General features: G+C 42.2%; 1 protein-coding gene across 2 annotated transcripts in view; it reads right to left on the reverse strand.

Annotated features, from left to right (window-relative positions):
- The window catches only part of LOC129677176 (zinc finger protein 431-like), a 14637-nt gene extending 4916 nt beyond the window's left edge, over positions 1–9721 (reverse strand). The window contains exon 1 of one of the 2 annotated variants that reach the window (XM_055607844.1): positions 9634–9721. In XM_055607844.1, coding sequence (XP_055463819.1) covers positions 9634–9636 — 3 coding nt within the window. In that variant the 5' untranslated portion in view covers positions 9637–9721. Of the gene's footprint in view, positions 1–5841; positions 5926–9633 lie in introns of those variants that run through there. The other variant, XM_055607845.1, reaches the window with a different exon arrangement.
- Between the last annotated feature and the right edge of the window lie 7038 nt (positions 9722–16759).

Genomic DNA, 16759 nt, shown 5'->3' on the forward strand with positions numbered 1-16759 from the left:
AAATTGTCTTGGTCTTCATTCATCATGTCTCTTGTCCTACCCCATTCCTTTCACCCCTCCTTAGGAACCAGTTGAAACACCCCCCCACCCCTCCCCGCTGTTTGGGGCAATCAATGGCATCAACTCGCCAATAAAAAGACAGGTTAACAAAATGGATATGAAAACAGGACCCATCTTTCTGATGCATACAGGAAACACACCTCAGCAATAATGATAGACATATTACCTCAGAGTAAAGGACTGGAAAAAGGTTTGCCTAGTTAACAGACATAAGATGAAAACTGGAATGCTACTCTACTATCTAATAAAATAACACTTTCAACCAAAATTAATCCAAAGATATGGAGAAGGACACTACATTCTCATGAAAGGGAAAATCCAACAAGATGACATCTTAATTATGAACATCTGTGTCCCACATGCAAGGGCACTCTCATTTGTAATAGAAACATTACTAACGCTTAAATCACACACAAAACCCCACACATTAATAGTGGAAGCCTCGCCCCACTCACTCCACCCCACTCTCTCCAATGGAGCGATCATCAAGACAGAAGCTAAATAGGAAAATAAAGAAACTAACAGACATCATGAATCAAATGGCCCTAAAAGATAACTACAGAACATTTCACCAAAACACAAGACAATATACCTTCTCAGCACCTCACAGAACCTTCTCCAAAACTGACCATACACTCAATCACAAAACAAGCCTCAGCAGATACACGGAGACTGAAATAACCCCCAGTATCTTATTAGACCACCGTGGATCACAGCTGAAACTCAACAACAACAGAAAGCCTAAGTATTCATGGAAACTGAACAGCTCTCTACTCAGTGACCACTGGGATGGGGAAGAAATAAAAAAGAAATTAAAGACTTTCTAGTGTTCAATGAAAATGAAGGCACAACATACGCAAACTTATGGGACACCATGAAAGCAGTGCTAAAAGGAAAGTTCATAGCACTAAGCACCAATTTCATAGTGAAATTGGAGAGCTGCCATACTAGGAACTTAGCAACACACCCGAAAGCTCTAGAACAGAAGAAAGCAGCTACATCAAAGAGGAGAAGATGACGGGAAATAATGAAACTCAGAGCTGAAATCAATCAATCAAAACAAAAGAGAACGATACAAAGAATCAATGAAGCAAAGAGCTGGTTCATTGTGAAAACCAGCAAGACAGACAAACCCTTACCCAAACTAACTAAAAGGCAGAGTGGTAGTATTCAAAATAACAAAATCAGAAAGAAAAAAAAAAGAAGACAGATCAACAGACACTGAGGAAATAAAAAAAATTATTAAGCTTATTTCAAAAGTCTATATTCCAAAAAATTGAAAAAAAAAATCTAACAGAAAGGAATGATTTTAAGGATAGAGTTCAACTACAAAAGCTAAATCAAGACCAGGTAAACAGTTTAAACAGTCCTATAAACCCTAAGGAAATAGAAGCAGTCATCAAAAGTCTCCCAACCAAAAACAATGCCCAAGTCCAGATGGTTTGCGCACAGAATTCTACCAGACATTTAAAAAAGAGCTAATAACAATACTCCTCAAACCATTCAACAAAACAGAAAATGAAAGAACATTGCCAAAATCATTCTATGAAGTCACAGTCACCCTGATACCTAAACCACACAAAGATCCAACAAAGAGAGTATCAGACCAACTTTACTCATGAACATCAACGCAAAAATACTCAATAAAATACTCAAAAACTGAATCCAAGAAAATATCAAATACATCACCTACCATGACCAAGTTGGCTACATCCCAGGGATACAAAGATGGTTCAACTTTAGAAAATCCATCAATGTTATCCACAATATAAACAAGCACAAAGTAAAAATATCACATGATCATCTCATTAGATGCAGAAAAAGGCTTTGACAAATTCCAACATCACTTCATGATGAAAGTATTGGAGAGATCAGTGATGCAAGGCCCATATCTAAACATAACAGAGGATAAGCCGATTTCGAACATCAAATTAAATGAATAGAAATTCAAATCAATTAATTCCACTAAAACCAGGGACAAGACAAGGCTGCTCACCCTCTCCATACCTCTTCAATATAGTACCTCAAGTTCTAGGTAGAGCAGTAAGACAACTAACGGAGATCAAGAGCATACAAATCGGAAAGGAAGAAGTCAAAGTATCACTATTTGCAGATGATATGATAGTGTACCTAAGCAACCCCCAAAATTCTACCAGGGAACTCCTACAGCTGATCAATGGCTTCAGCAAAGTGGCTGAATGCAAGATTAAATAAAAAATTCAGTAGTCCTCCTGTATACAAATGGGCTAAGATAGAAATGAGGGAAACTACACCCTTCACAATAGCCACAAATAATATAAAGTATCTTGGTGTAACTGTAACCAAGCAAGTGAAACACCGATATGAATTTCAAGTCTTTAAAGAAAAAAATTGAGGAAGATATCAAAAGATGGAAAGATGTCCTACGCTTGTGGATCAATAGGATTAATATAGTACAAATGGCCATCTTACCAAAGGCAATCTATGGATTCAATGCAATCCCCATCAAAACACCAACACAATTCTTTACAGACCTGGAAAGAACAATTCTCAACTTCATAAGGGGAAAAACAAAGAAACAAAAACAAAATACCTAAAACAATCTTATACAATAAAAGAACTCCTGGAGGTATCCTCGTCTGTGAATTCAAGCTATACTACAGAGCAATAGTATTAAAAATTTCATGGCACTGGCATGAACTAATTGATCAATGGAATCAAATCTAAGACCCAGAAATAAACCCACATACTTATAGTCACTTGTTTCTGACAAAGGAGTCATAACATACAATGGAAAAAAGAAAGCAACTTCAACAAATGGTGCTGGCCTAACTAGATGTCTACATGTAGAAAAATATAAATAGACTGTATTTATCTACCTGCACAAAACTCAAATCCAAATGGACCAAAGACCTCAAAAAACACCAGATAAACTAAATCTATTAGAAGAGAAAGCGGGGAAGAGCCTTGAACTCATTGGTAAAGAAGACAACTTCCTGAACAGAACACCAACAGCTCAGGCTCTAAGATCAAAAAATAATAAATGGTACCTCTTGAAACTGAAAAGCGTCTGTACAGCAAAGGTCACTGTCAATAGAATAAAAAGGGAACCTACAGATTGGGAAAAGATCTTTACCAATCCAAAATCTGACAAAGGACTAATATCCAAAATATATAATGAACTCAAGAAATCAAACAACAAAACCAAAAATAACCCAATTAGAAAATGGTGCAAAGAACAGAGAATTCTCAACAGAGGAATCTCAAATGGCTGAGATGCACTAAAAGAAATGATCAGCTTCCTAAGTCATAAGGGAAATGCAAGTAAAAACGACTCTGGGATTCCATCTCACACAAGTCAGAATGGCTAAGATGAAAATCTCAAGTGACAGCACATGCTGGCAAAGGTGTGGAGAAAAGGGAACAATCCTCTATTGCTGGTGCAAATGTAACTAACACAACCACTTTGAAAACAAATCTGGCACCTTCTTAGAAATTTGGGAATAACTTTAGCTCAAGACCCAGCTATACCTCTTCTGGGTAAATAACCAAAAGATGCTCCAAACCACAAGGACACTTGCTCAATGATGTTCTTACCAGTTTTATTCATAAGAGCCAAAATCTAGAAACAACCTAGATGGCCCTCAATTGAAGAACGATTAAGAAACTGTGGCACACTTACACAATAGAAGTGTACTACTTGGCTATTAAAAACAAAGAAATCATGAAATTTGAGGACAAATGGATGGAATTAGAAAGATCATTGAGTGAGGTAACCCAGACCCTGAAAGACATACATAGTATGTACTCACTTATAGAGGGATTTTTAGCCATATAGACAAAAGAAGCACACTATGAAACACTGACCCAAAGAAGATAAGTAGGAAGGAGGACCCAAGGGAGAATGCATAAATCTCAACTCAGAAGGGGAGCCAGAACAGACAGAGTAATGGCTGAAGAGAAGGAACAAGTTAGGAGAGGGGCTACAGAGAGTTAAGAGGGTAGAGATCAGACCTGAGGAAAGCAAGGGCAAGAAGACAGACTTGTAGAGAACAGAAAAAGTGAGGGTGGGGTATCTCTGTGACAAGCTGCAGACCTCAGCCAGGGTAGACTCCTGGGAGGATATGAGGGGTACTCAAGCAGAGACCCTAGTAGCAGAGACCATAGAGACTGAAGAGAACACCCTCTAATCAGACTAATCTTCTAGAAAAGGGCAGGTAACACCAATTCACCCACAAAAACTTCGACCCAGAATTTACCCTGCCTATGAGCTGTGCAGGGATAAAGACAGAGCAGAGATTGACAGAATGCTCAAACGATGTCTGGACCAACCAAACACCCACCCATTGGAGAGTGCCAACTCCTGACGCTATGAATGATACTCTGTTAAGTTCACAGACAGAAGCTTGTCAGAATTGTCCTGAGAGGACCTACCTAGCAGTGTCTCAAAACAGATGTTGAGACTCACAGCCAAACATTGATGGATGTATGGTGGGTCTGGAGAAATAGTGGGAGGAATGAGAAAATGACCTGGAAGGGACAGGAGCGCCAACAAACAATTCCAAAAGGACAACAAAACAAAAACAAACAAAAAACAAAAAAAAAAAAAAAAAAACAGAGCCAAATAATCAGGACCCAGAGGAGTTTCTGAGACTGAAGCATCAACCAAGGCCCATGCATGAACTGGAGCTAGATCCCCTACAACAATGTGGCAGCTAGACAGCTTAGGCTTCAGGTAGGTACTCTTTTGAAGGAAGTGAGGACTACACTGGACACAGACTTGTTTGCTAGCTTTTAGCCATAAGACAAATGAGTCCTGGCAGGACTGCCTTAAGTAGCCACAGGGGAAGAGAACACTTTCAGTCCTGAGGCAATTTGATGAGCTGAAGTGGATAGGAAAGGGAACTCACCTTTTCTGAAGAAAAGGGGGAGTGGGCAGGGAAAAGGAGAAAAGGTGAGGCTGAGACGGGAGGAAGGAAGGGGCTATAAAGTGAATAAAGTAAATGTGAAATAATGAAAAGAAAAACAAACAGAATCACTGGCTCAAAATTATGTCTCTCCTTACCTAAGGTCTATTCAGGCTAACAGAGACTGATTTAAGGATTAATGTCTAACCTGCTGGGTTTACTAGCACTATTAAGCTATAGATATTTTGATAAACTGAGACATACAAGAAAACTACTGTGTCCTATAATGTTATATCATATGAGGATCCAGAAAGTTCCCAGTCTCGATGTGTAAAAGTCTTATCTTGATACTGAACAAGGTTTAATTCAGAAATTGTCATTTTATTGTAAATTGTTAAGGATAATAAAAAAAAAAAAACACAAGTTAATAGTCACCATAAAAATGATCAAAGTCCTTAGTATGGTCAGAGCTAGGCTTGTACTCATGCTAAATACTAATGTAATTAATTACAAGAATAAGCCATATTTAGCCTCCTGATTTATGAGCAAATATCTAAAAACAGAGAAGGATTAAGTTTAAATTGGATATGCCTGGAAGATACAAGCCCTCAAACCTGTCAGAGATCTACTGAATATGGCATGTACGAGGTTTGAAATTATTATGACAGACAGACACTCCCAGACCCAAGGTTTCCAAGAAGACAATGGACATAGCAACAAAGGACGCCACTATAGTAATATTAACCACTGGGCTATACTGCCCTAGTGAACTACCTGCTGTAGGTCCTGCCCAAAACCTTGGATGAGCAGGACATTAGAGAGCTGATAGCCCCATTTTGCCTAGACAAGGGGAGGTCAGCCCCTCTCATGCTCCTCCTCCACCAGGAGGACTTACCAGGAAATTTTAACTTCTGTCCCCAGTCGATACTTGTCTCAGTAGACCTCGACTTCTCTGACAGGCACCATGTAGACTGCACCTGCGGACTGCAACCTGCTGAGCTCTGGACTTGCAAAAGCTGATATAAAACAGTCTAGCTGATGCAAGTGCTCCCTGTCCTTTCAATCAGATGCTTCTGAAAAATGCCCCATTGCCCAGCCCTTGACTAGCATTTCAGCCTTCCTAGGCCCTGACACCCCAATTTCAGCTAGAATTACAGAAGAGCGTGCACTGCCCCTATTCTTAAAAAGCTGAAAATGCTAAGACAGAAATAAACTCCTCTTGGGGAAACTTGGCAGAGACTGGTTACAAATACCCCTTACCAAGAAGCTCTGACCCCCTACAAAATAATGTTTGGAAGACCCCCTCACATCAGTCCAAAAATTATATGTGATTTGATTGTTGAAGCATGTAACTTTGCCCTACTCCAGTCAGTCGAGGCATTGCAAAGGATGTAGGAAAAACTAAATCTACTGTCTGTCCGCTGCATGACCTGCCAGCAGTGAAGCCTCATGACTACTGAGCCAGAGACCTAGTCTGGATCAGAAGCTATCCAAAAGACTCTGACTCTCTGGTGGAAAGGTCCCCACATTGTGATACTGACCACTCCCAGTGCTGTCAAAGTCGACAATACATACACACCCTAACCCTATCCCAAACAGGAAACTCAAAATAGACAGCACACCACATACTAGTCCTCAAAACCATTCTCTAGTGACACATTTCCTCCAACAAGGCCAAACCTATTCCAAAGCCACACCTCCTATTAGTGTCACTTCCTATGAGCCAAGCATCCAAATTCATGAGCCTATCTGGGCCATACCTGTTCAAACCACCACACTAAGCCAGATGTGAATATATGGCTTTTTAAAGAGATAAAAATGACCACTGAACACTCAGGTATGTTGATTTTGAAACAGAGTAAGTTCCTTCCTGGTAGAGGGAATGCCATTAATTAGAGACTGATGATCTGCCCTATGCAAAATGTTAGCTGCTGAGTGCTGTATGCTGACACACAAACCACAGCCAAAAGCACTGTGTCTCAATCCTCTCACCAGCCTGATGTGAGCCAACCTGGGTTGCACTTACCCATATGAAAGAATTGCCCAGCTGGAAATTTCATTGGCTGCCGGAGCTGGCTGACAAAGTCAAACAGTACCTGAGTGGGGAGTGAGGATTGAAAGAAATAAAGCAAGACACAAGGGATCGGCTCACTGTCAGTAAACACTGAAGCCCTGAGTTTATTCCACAGCTCTTTTATATAGGCAAAGCTAAACAAGGCACATCATTACAAGGAAGGGGTTCATGGAGCAGTCAAACTTCTTGTTTTAGACCACTTCTCTGTATAGCAGAAATGCTCCACAGTCACACAAACAAGCTAAAGGAACTTGGCAAAACATCCTGTTTATCTCTTTTTCAAGGTATAGGCCAGGGCAAAAACCATGGTTTTTGCTGAATACTCAATATTAAAGCAGCTTGCCAAACAAGCAGCTCTCCACAAAAGCTACCTCTTCACAAAAGGTAACTTCCCCAAACTGTACACACACCAATTTGGTTTGCTTTCATTCATATGGTATGAATTAATGCATGCTAGGAAAGTACCCAGAAATTCACTCACCTGCCACAGCAAAAGATATATAAGGGAGACCACTGCAGCTCACTGACTTAAACTGGAACCAACTTGCCACTAATATATTTTTCTGAAAGCCTGCAGATAAAGCTGGTCTGAAATGAATATGCCTTCACAATGTGAAATCACAACACACACTTAGAGATTAGTAAATTAAAATATGTTCATAATAGCAAGTCTCCAACTCTGGCAAACAGATTTACTAACTGACATACTTATACACTAGAGACCTAGGCATTCCACATGCTCCCAACCTGGGAAATGCTGCTGACTGCTTGTGGTGGTTTGAGTAAGGATGGTGCCCACAGGCTCATAGATTTGAATGCTTGGTCATTAGGGAGTGTTGTGGCTCCACAGGTACTAAGAGCTTTCAGCCTTGTTGGAGTAGGTGTGGCTTTGTTGGATGAAGTGTGACAATGGGGGGCAAGGGCTTTTTCAAATGCTCAAGCCAGGCTCAGTGTCTGTCTTCCTGCCCTTCTACATTTAAAACTCTCAGCAACCTCTCCAGCACCATGTCTGCCTATGTGCAACCATACTCTCCACTGTGACAAGAATGGACTAAACCTCTGAAACTGTAAGCCAGCCTTAATTAAATGATTTCCTTTGTAAGAGTTGCCATGGTCATGGTGTCTCTTACAGCAGCAGAACTTTGACTAACACACTGCCCTAATCTCATGGCTTGCTAAGAGTGCTTTCTTATTCAGCTCAAGACTTGCCCAGAGTGGCATCAAACACAGTGGGATGAGCACTACTATATAAATCATTAATCAAGGAAATACCCTATACACTTGTCCACAGAGCAGTCTGACTCTAGCTTTGTCAAGCTGACCAAATGTAATCAGCATACCTGTGAGTCACCTCCCAGCACCCACACATGGATTTTAGAGCAAACCACAATTCTCTTAATACTCAATTTCTAGCGTGTGCATGTACACACACACACACACAACCTTTAGTATCTGTCAAGTTTAGGACTGGAGAGTTGCCTTAGCAGTTAAATCCACTTACTACTCTTGCAGAAGACATGGGTTCCTAGCACTAACATGGCAGCAAAAAATTATCCATAGATCCTGTTGAAGGGCATCTGATAGCTTCTTCTGTCTTCTGTAAGCACCAAATACCCAAGTGATGAACACACATAGTGGAAGCAAAATACTCATGCATATGAAAGAAATTTGGTTTAAAAAAAAAAAAAGCAGATCCCCATATCTGTTATATGCAAGCACAATAAAATGGACAGAAATACACAGAAATGTGACAAATATCTAAAGCCTAAAGTATAACTTTGTAGTTAAAAGAATCAAGGAACTTGATCAAAGGACAGAAAAATCCATGATCACAGATAGGAAGTCTTAATATTATTTCAGTACAGAATTTGTGCTAAAAATTCAACAAAAGCCCAATAAAAAGTCCAAGGATTTCTGCTATGAAGAACAGGAAACTCATGACTTAAGGTCAGCATGGATGAAAAATGAAAAACACGAGATTGAATAAACAGCGCACAGTGTCACCATCTGACTTCAAAACTTCTCACACACCTGCAATAAAGTCTGTGCTGTGTGAGAAAGAATAAAGACATCAACAGAACATAAGAGAACACTTAGAGTGAAAACCACGATTAATATTGGGCCAATTTTCCCACGAGGCCAGACAATCCAGGAAGTCTGAACTTACTAACACACGAGACTGGACCACCCTGGCATCTACATGCAAATGTGCTAAAATAACACAGACTTTCCACCCGCACAGAACTAACGCGGGCGGATCTGACACCTGAACATCAAGTGCCAAGTGCAGAACTTCCAGAAGACACTGGAGAAACTAGGGTCTGCGAGTCAGCACACCCTAGTTTCCTGACTTCCCTGACAAGGAAAGCCGCGCGTGCGCGCGCCCTGCAGGATGACGTGAACAGTGTGTAAGCGTCCACTCCTTCTTCCCATGCTGTGCGCAGGCGCAGCTAGGTGAGCTCAGTCACTCAGAGGTCCCGCTTCCGCCTGGGAGGTGCCGGGACCTCAGGGAACAAGCGGAATCACACCGGGCGCCTCCCGTCCCCGCCCCCGGGGCGAACCCACTCGGGCTCCCGCGGCTCCTCCCCGCGTGGGGACGGCGGCCCCGCTCACCATGGCGCGGACTCCGAGCTCGCCCCGCTCGCCTCGGCTCCCGGCAGCGGCTCGCCGCGCGGCTCTCGGGACCAGGAGCCTCCCTCAGACAAAGCCGGGCCGGCAGCATGGCGGACCGGAAGTGTCCTCCCCATTCCGCGCGGATGTTCGCCTCGGGGCCCTGATTGGCTAGCGCGGACTGAGCGACAGGAGCGGAGTGCTTGTGCCCCTAGGGAGAGTGCTGAGAAGTGTCGCCGCACAGTGGTTCCCAGCCCCGACCTCCGCTCCAGGACCCCTCCCTGACAGACGCACAACTGTCCGGACCTGCGGGGTTGGGCATTGCTGTGCAAGTTGAGGCCGTACTGCAATGTCGTCCCTGCACTTTTCCTGCCCTCAGCTGGCACTGTCCCTTCGTGCAGGCACTAGGTGTCCCGTATACGCAGACCGTTCCTCACAGCTGTAAAGACGCCCAGCCCATGCGCATCAAGTGGTACCACCGGATCGATAGTCACCAGGCATCAGTAAGGCACACCTAGGATTGTCCACATCTCTCTCCGCTGCACATCGTTAGCGAAACAGTAACTCTTTCCCAGGTTCTGGGGTAGCACGGGTCTATCACGCCACCGTTTGGGGGGTGAAGGAAGGACATCAGACGTTTATGCCAGCTTGGTCGGAGACGGGACTCACCAGCAATTAGGGTCCCCAGATTCCAGGGTGAGAACCTGGGATGTGAAGATAAAGACAAAACTTTGATATATATATTCCTAGCAGTGGTGATATACGACTTTCATCCCAGCACCCGGGAGGCAGAGGCAGGTGGATCTCTGAGTTTGAGGCCAGCCTGGTCTACAGAGCGAGTTCCAGAACAGCCAAGGCTACCAGACAAACCCTGTCTCTGAAAAATAAAATAAATACAACAAAAAGGCATCAGTAGGTCTTGAATAATCTGATCCCACTCCTGCTTGTCAGAACATGAACCAGGAATTATGTGGTTATAGGAAAAATTTGAATGCCTGTAAGAATATTCCAAGAAAAGACTGGGGTCTTGTGACCTCAGTGTTTTCATGCTCTTCCCAACTTATTATTTAAGAGACTATTTCAGACTATTCACTATTGCTTTCTGCTCTTCTTCAAATATTTATGCTTTTCAGGAAAAACATGTTTTTACTTTTTCTTTCCTTTTCTCTCTCTCAGTGAGCTTGTACACCTGGGTAGTCAGTTTTGATGTCGTCGTATATCTAGTGTCAGAACATATCAGATGGGGAGTGATGAGAATCAGAGGGCCAGAATGCAGGGTGCTGTGGAGTGATGGGTGAGCTGGGCCCAGGCTGGTTTCCCACTGCGTGCTGAGTCCTGTTGTTCCTTAGGTGTGTGGGAAGTTGGTGATATCTCTGCCTTCAGCTTGCAGAGGTGAAGGATGGAGACTGAACATCTGAGCTGAGTCCTCCTCCACCCTGCACCTACATCTGCTGCATCTGCAGGATCTGGCTGAGAATGCACTGTACATCTTTGTACATCTGTCCCTGGGGAGGTGGGAGGGGACAGAGGCAGAAACACACCTTGGTGCACCTGCTGGGTGCTCCCCTGCCCCTTGAAAGTCTTTACTCAAACCCAAGGGATGTCAGCTCCATCAGGTAGGTCTCTGCACAGGCATGTTCCCAGAAGCCACAGTGTGGCTCTGAACAGGAGAAACGAGGCCCAGGAAGTGGTAGAACAAAGCCAGGTGGGTACTGAAATGGAGTCAGGAGGCAGGAGACTCACCTAAATGGGATACAGGAGATGACTGCAGTATAAAGGCACCACAGAGTGATGATTGAGGGCCTCCACCTGTGGATGCAGAGGAGTGGGAGGAGGAATCAAAGGTTCTTAGTCACCCTTGTCTACTTTGTGAGTTTGAGATCACCCTGTGCTAACTCTAAACTGCCTCAAAAGTAAGGTTTGGGAGGAAGAAAGAGAAGAAGGAGTGGGAAGGTGAGAAGGGGATCTGGGAGGGAAGATGAGGCCCAGCTACAGTAAGACACACTCACACACTCTGCACCTGAGAGAAAACCCCATTTTCAGGAGCTGCTGATGGTGGAGTCACAGAAGTGTTTGTGGTACCCTGCCCAGCCTGCATCCTGCCAGCCATGCCCACCTGTATCCTGACTGCTCTGTCTGTGGCTCCCATCACTTTTTGCTGCTACACGGGGATGGTACTTCCATCCTCTGTTGCAAGGCTGTCACATGGTACACCCTCCATTTCCATGGACCTCGCTGGGGTGGCTGCTGTGCCTTACAGCCTCCTTCAGTGCAAAGACTTCTTTGGACAGATCTGTGGTCTGGTAAGGGGAGGGGCTTCATGATGACCATGGTGAGCCAGGCAGAAACCAGGGACCTCTGCACCTTTTCTGTGCAGTTTTGTAAAAGTTCTCGATAAACGCAGTAACCCATAAACCCAGCCTGGGATTTTAATATCATTTTATGAAATGCCCAAGGTTGATCTGTGACCTCCACACATGCCTGTGTACACAAAGAGCACACACAGAAAGATACAGCTGAGTACTAATGAGAAGGCTCAGGGGGGAAAGATGCTTGCTGCTGAGCATGTCTCTCTACCTGAGTTCAATCTCTGGGACCCAAATGCTTGAAGAAGATTCATCCAGTCAAGCTGTCCCCTGACCTCCACACATGGCATTATCACCCCAACATAAATAAATACAAGTAATTAAAATTTTTTTAAAGGTACAGATGTGTTGGACCCCTCTACTAAGTTTGCAGTCCTTCATGACCAGAAATCTCTGAGCTCGGATAAATTTAAGACTCCCTTTGGCAGTGGAGATCCCGCTTCTCCTCCTGATCTGGGGGGGCCAAATACCCACACCCTCTACCTGAGGAATGTCACATTGACCTTAGGAAAATTATGGGTCCAATTTTTTTCTCCTGATTGAACCTGCCCAGCAAGCACCTGGAATTTCTGGAATTCCTCCCCCATGCTGAGTCATCTTAGTACCTTAGCCCTTCATCTGATGAGGTTCACCCACCCTGGATATTCCTACTCCCTCCCCAAAATTCTATATAAGCCTTGTTCACCCTAAATAAAATTGATCCACCTCCCCACAGTAAGTCCCAAAAGGTTATTTTTGTTTGTGCTCATGGGTCACTGAACCTCCAGTTCATTGCCTCTGTTCTCTTGTTCGTTAGGACTGTTGACTAATGACCCCAGGAATGAGGGAGAGAGGCATAGATGTGAAACTTGGGTTCAAATCCCAGCCTATTGTCCATTTTGTGGCTGTGTGACCTTGTGTGAATTATTTCAAATGGAGATAGAAAGAGCAGTAAGGGATGGATACCTGTTTCCATGGTTACAATAACTACTTGGAACATTCACACCCAGAGTGCCTCTAGCTGAGACTCTCTTTCTTCTTGTGACTCAGTTTCCCATGTGATAAATAGGCTGATTTCACAAGACCTTGCCGACTAGGAGGTTCTTCAGTTTTGTGTAATCTCTGCTTAGTGGACCCTGACAGTGAGCAAGGAGGGAACCCACCTTCTTATCATTTTCCTAAGGATGGCCTTCCTCCTGGGTACCACTCTGGGCTGATGAACAAAGCCAGAGAAGCTGCTGCTGGGCCATTGCCAGCTGAGCCTCTGGCTTCATGCCTCTTTAAACAATGCGTTCTCTTCATAAATAATGTCTCATGCTGTACCTGTGGCCCAAGCCCATGAGTGACTCTAAATGTCTTGGGACATTTAGACCCACATTTGATTTTGCTTGAACAGGAAAAAAATTTTTATTGGCCTCTTTTACCGATTTTAAAGTTTGATTGTCCAGTTTTGATTCATTCAAGAATTAGTTACCGCTTCCTTATACTTAACATCCTCACCATCTTTTTAAAGTATTTTGAAAGCAGTCCAAATTAATGGTCAAGTGTCCCAAAATTGAACAGGGATATTTCACCCTAGTTCACCTTCCTTTTAAATATTCTTTTGAACTCTATCCCATACTTCTTCATCTAAAGTCCTTCTTCTGGAAAAAAGAGATTATAATCATAAGTAACTTGCAAAAACTCTACTAGATATCATCTTAACTCTTACTCCTTCTTTCTTTCAAAAATGATGCACAAGTTCAGCATAAGGCAAAGCCTTTCCCTGTTCTTTCCCTACCATTCTCACTCACCTACCAAGAGGGTCCTCACTCTTTTATGTCGTTGCTGACTTTCAGTACCTCTTCAGCTCTTGTTACTGCTCTAGGCAGAGGAGGTACCTGGTAGAAGGCCACCAGTAGAAGAGCTGGACTGATACAGAGCCTGAGTCAATGTGTACTCTGATATTTAAGAAATGTTACCTGAGAAACATTCTCATGAATTCAAGCTTTGTACAATAACAAGAATAAGCACATTTGTGGCAAAAAGCACTGTTTCCCATAGATGCACATAAAGCATAGATTAAACTTTTAATTAGACAACAAAGGCAATCAATAATGAAGAATATATTACCCCTTCTTATCTGCTACACTTGAGAGGACCACAAAAACACATTCCAAGAACAATTTTGTGATTTGAAGAAGCAGAGATCACAAGACTCTTCCCTTGTTTTCTTGCAGTGTTCTCATAAGCACTCAGAATGCTCACATGACTCCATTCCAGGATTGCGTTCTGACAAGAAACATAAATTATTTCTATTTTTTTAAAAAAATAATATATGCATGAAGAAAGCATGTTTACAAGATGGAGATGTGTGTGTTTGTGTTAACAATTGCATACCTGGTATCCAGGGAAGCCAGAAGAGTGCATCATAACTTTTGTACCTGGAATTACAGGTCATTCTGAGACACCTGATGTTTGTGCCAGGAAACACAGTTGGACACCCAATAAGAGCAGTACTACTGAGTCAACTTACAAGAACCCAAATATGACATTATAATGCAGAAAATAAAATGTCCCATTACTCTTCCTGTTTTCTATTATTTGCAGATGATGAAAGTCTCCGGTATACGGTCATTGAAGGATTGACTGGATCTCTATGTTTTTGCAAATGGACTATGCATATTGCTTTTCATTGTCGTTTTAACACATTTCTCTTGATGAGAGTGAGAACAACAACAGATTTAGTTGAGAGGTGCATCCAGATGTGGCAGATGTTTACTACTTTATTTGTTCTTCTTTCTTGCACCCTTCTCCATCCCTTCTTCTTCCACCCTTTCAGCCCACTAACATTAGATAGAAGAGGGGAAAAAAAAGAATGGCAGAGGGGAGAAGAGTGACATTATTGTTAGATTACTGTGGTTGTAAAATAAAAATGAGTGTGGACTATATAATGTTTATTATGAGCCCTAAGATTATCACAGCAGTATTATTTAACCTGCTGACATAAATAATAAGACACAGACACTTGTTAGATTTATAATTGCCTTACTTACCTTGGGCTGGGCAGATGTTTTCCTTGCACTGTCTTAATATCCTCATCATCCATCTCCAGTCCCCACCCAATGCCATCCTTCTTAACCATCCTACCTTCCATCCATAATCCTATAAACACTTGCTTTTATCTCCATCTGGGCCTTTTCACACCATTACTGAAGTCCTTTTTCCTTGCCCACATGTTTTTTTTTTCTCCACATTAACCCATCATGGTGTACTCCTTCTTCCTCTCTTCCTGTTCTCCTTTCCCATGATCCTCTCTCTCATTCAAAGCCTGAGAACCTTAGCCACACCAATCTCATTCTGCCCTACCCAGGTATAGGCTGTTTAATCAACCAATCATATATGGCTTAGGCAGGTTTACAAAACAAAGCTAGGTGTAATCAGATCTTAAGGGTCAGTATCACACATCATACCTCTGACAGACGTTCTACTGATTAGGGGCATTGAGTTCCTTTGGGGCAAGTTGATCTTTGCCATCATGATATCTAAGTTATTCTTTTCATTTCTTTGTGCGTGACTACTTAACAAACCACAACCAACAAAACCCAACAGCATTCCATCCAACTACTAACCAGCAACCGAAACTACCCTCAGAGACCTAGCATTTATATACCCTCTGAAAAGCCCAGAATTCCAAATGTCTCACAATTACAGGAACTATCTGCTCCTGCCAAAAATCATGCATCTCCTAGAGCATGAGGTAAATCACAGTCACCTGCTGTGACACATCACCATATACCAACACCTGGGATTAAAACAAAAACATATTCCCATAATGTTTCTGTTCTTCAAAGAAACCAAAAAATGACAATATTCTCACCACATTTTCCCCTTTCTGTTTTAAGCCATTAATTATGCTGTGTGTGTAGCAGAAAATTAGAAATAGAGACATTTTCAAGGAAATACGTACTTTTTGGATCAGTGGCCACAGTTCTCAGAATACCTCCCCTGCCTAATTTTAATCTTTATCAGTTTTGATGGTTTCCATAGCCTTTTCTTTCCTACAGAAATATAAACAAACCCGTGTCCCCAACACAAAACTTTTATGAGTTTCAATTTTGATGTTACAAATCCTTATAGTATACAAGCTGATTTCATTCTACAGTAGTTTTCTATAACCCAGTGTCTTTCCACTGCTGTTGTTCCTTTCTTGTTAATATTCAGAAAATTTAAAGCTAACAGAGTCTATCCCTGGTGGTCTTTACTCCTTTTTGTTCTATAAACATGATTAGATCTTTCTACAGCTGCTTGTTCTGTAGGATTGTGTGGTATACACGTAATGTGTATATTACAATACACAAAGAATTGCTTCATCTTATTGTAGACACATGCAGAGGCATTGTCAGTCTTAATTTGTGCAAGTATCCCCATAAGAGCCATTACTTCCAGTAAATATGTAATTACAGAATCAGCCTTTTAAGAATTCAAAGCAGTTGTCCATTAAAACTCTGATTATGTATCAGTGGTATTTTGTAGAAACTTTAGCTTTCCAAATTCTGGAAGATGCAACACATTCATCCGCCAGATTTTATTTATTTTGATATGCCTAGGATTACTTCAGGTAGGTAATGGAGTTTGGATATATAAAGAACAAATTGTACATTTTCTTATAATTTCATTGGCTTGTTGCCAGGTGACAGAATTTTTTCTTTAAATCTTTACTCATAACATGGTGTTTTTCATGAAAACTTGAGACTTATAACACATTTCCTATTAGTAATTAGTCAATTTCTCCATTTCCTTGT

This window comes from Psammomys obesus, unplaced genomic scaffold, assembly GCF_907164565.1.
Source record: "Psammomys obesus unplaced genomic scaffold, mPsaObe1.curated_primary_1811, whole genome shotgun sequence".
Taxonomy (NCBI): Eukaryota; Metazoa; Chordata; class Mammalia; order Rodentia; family Muridae; genus Psammomys; species Psammomys obesus.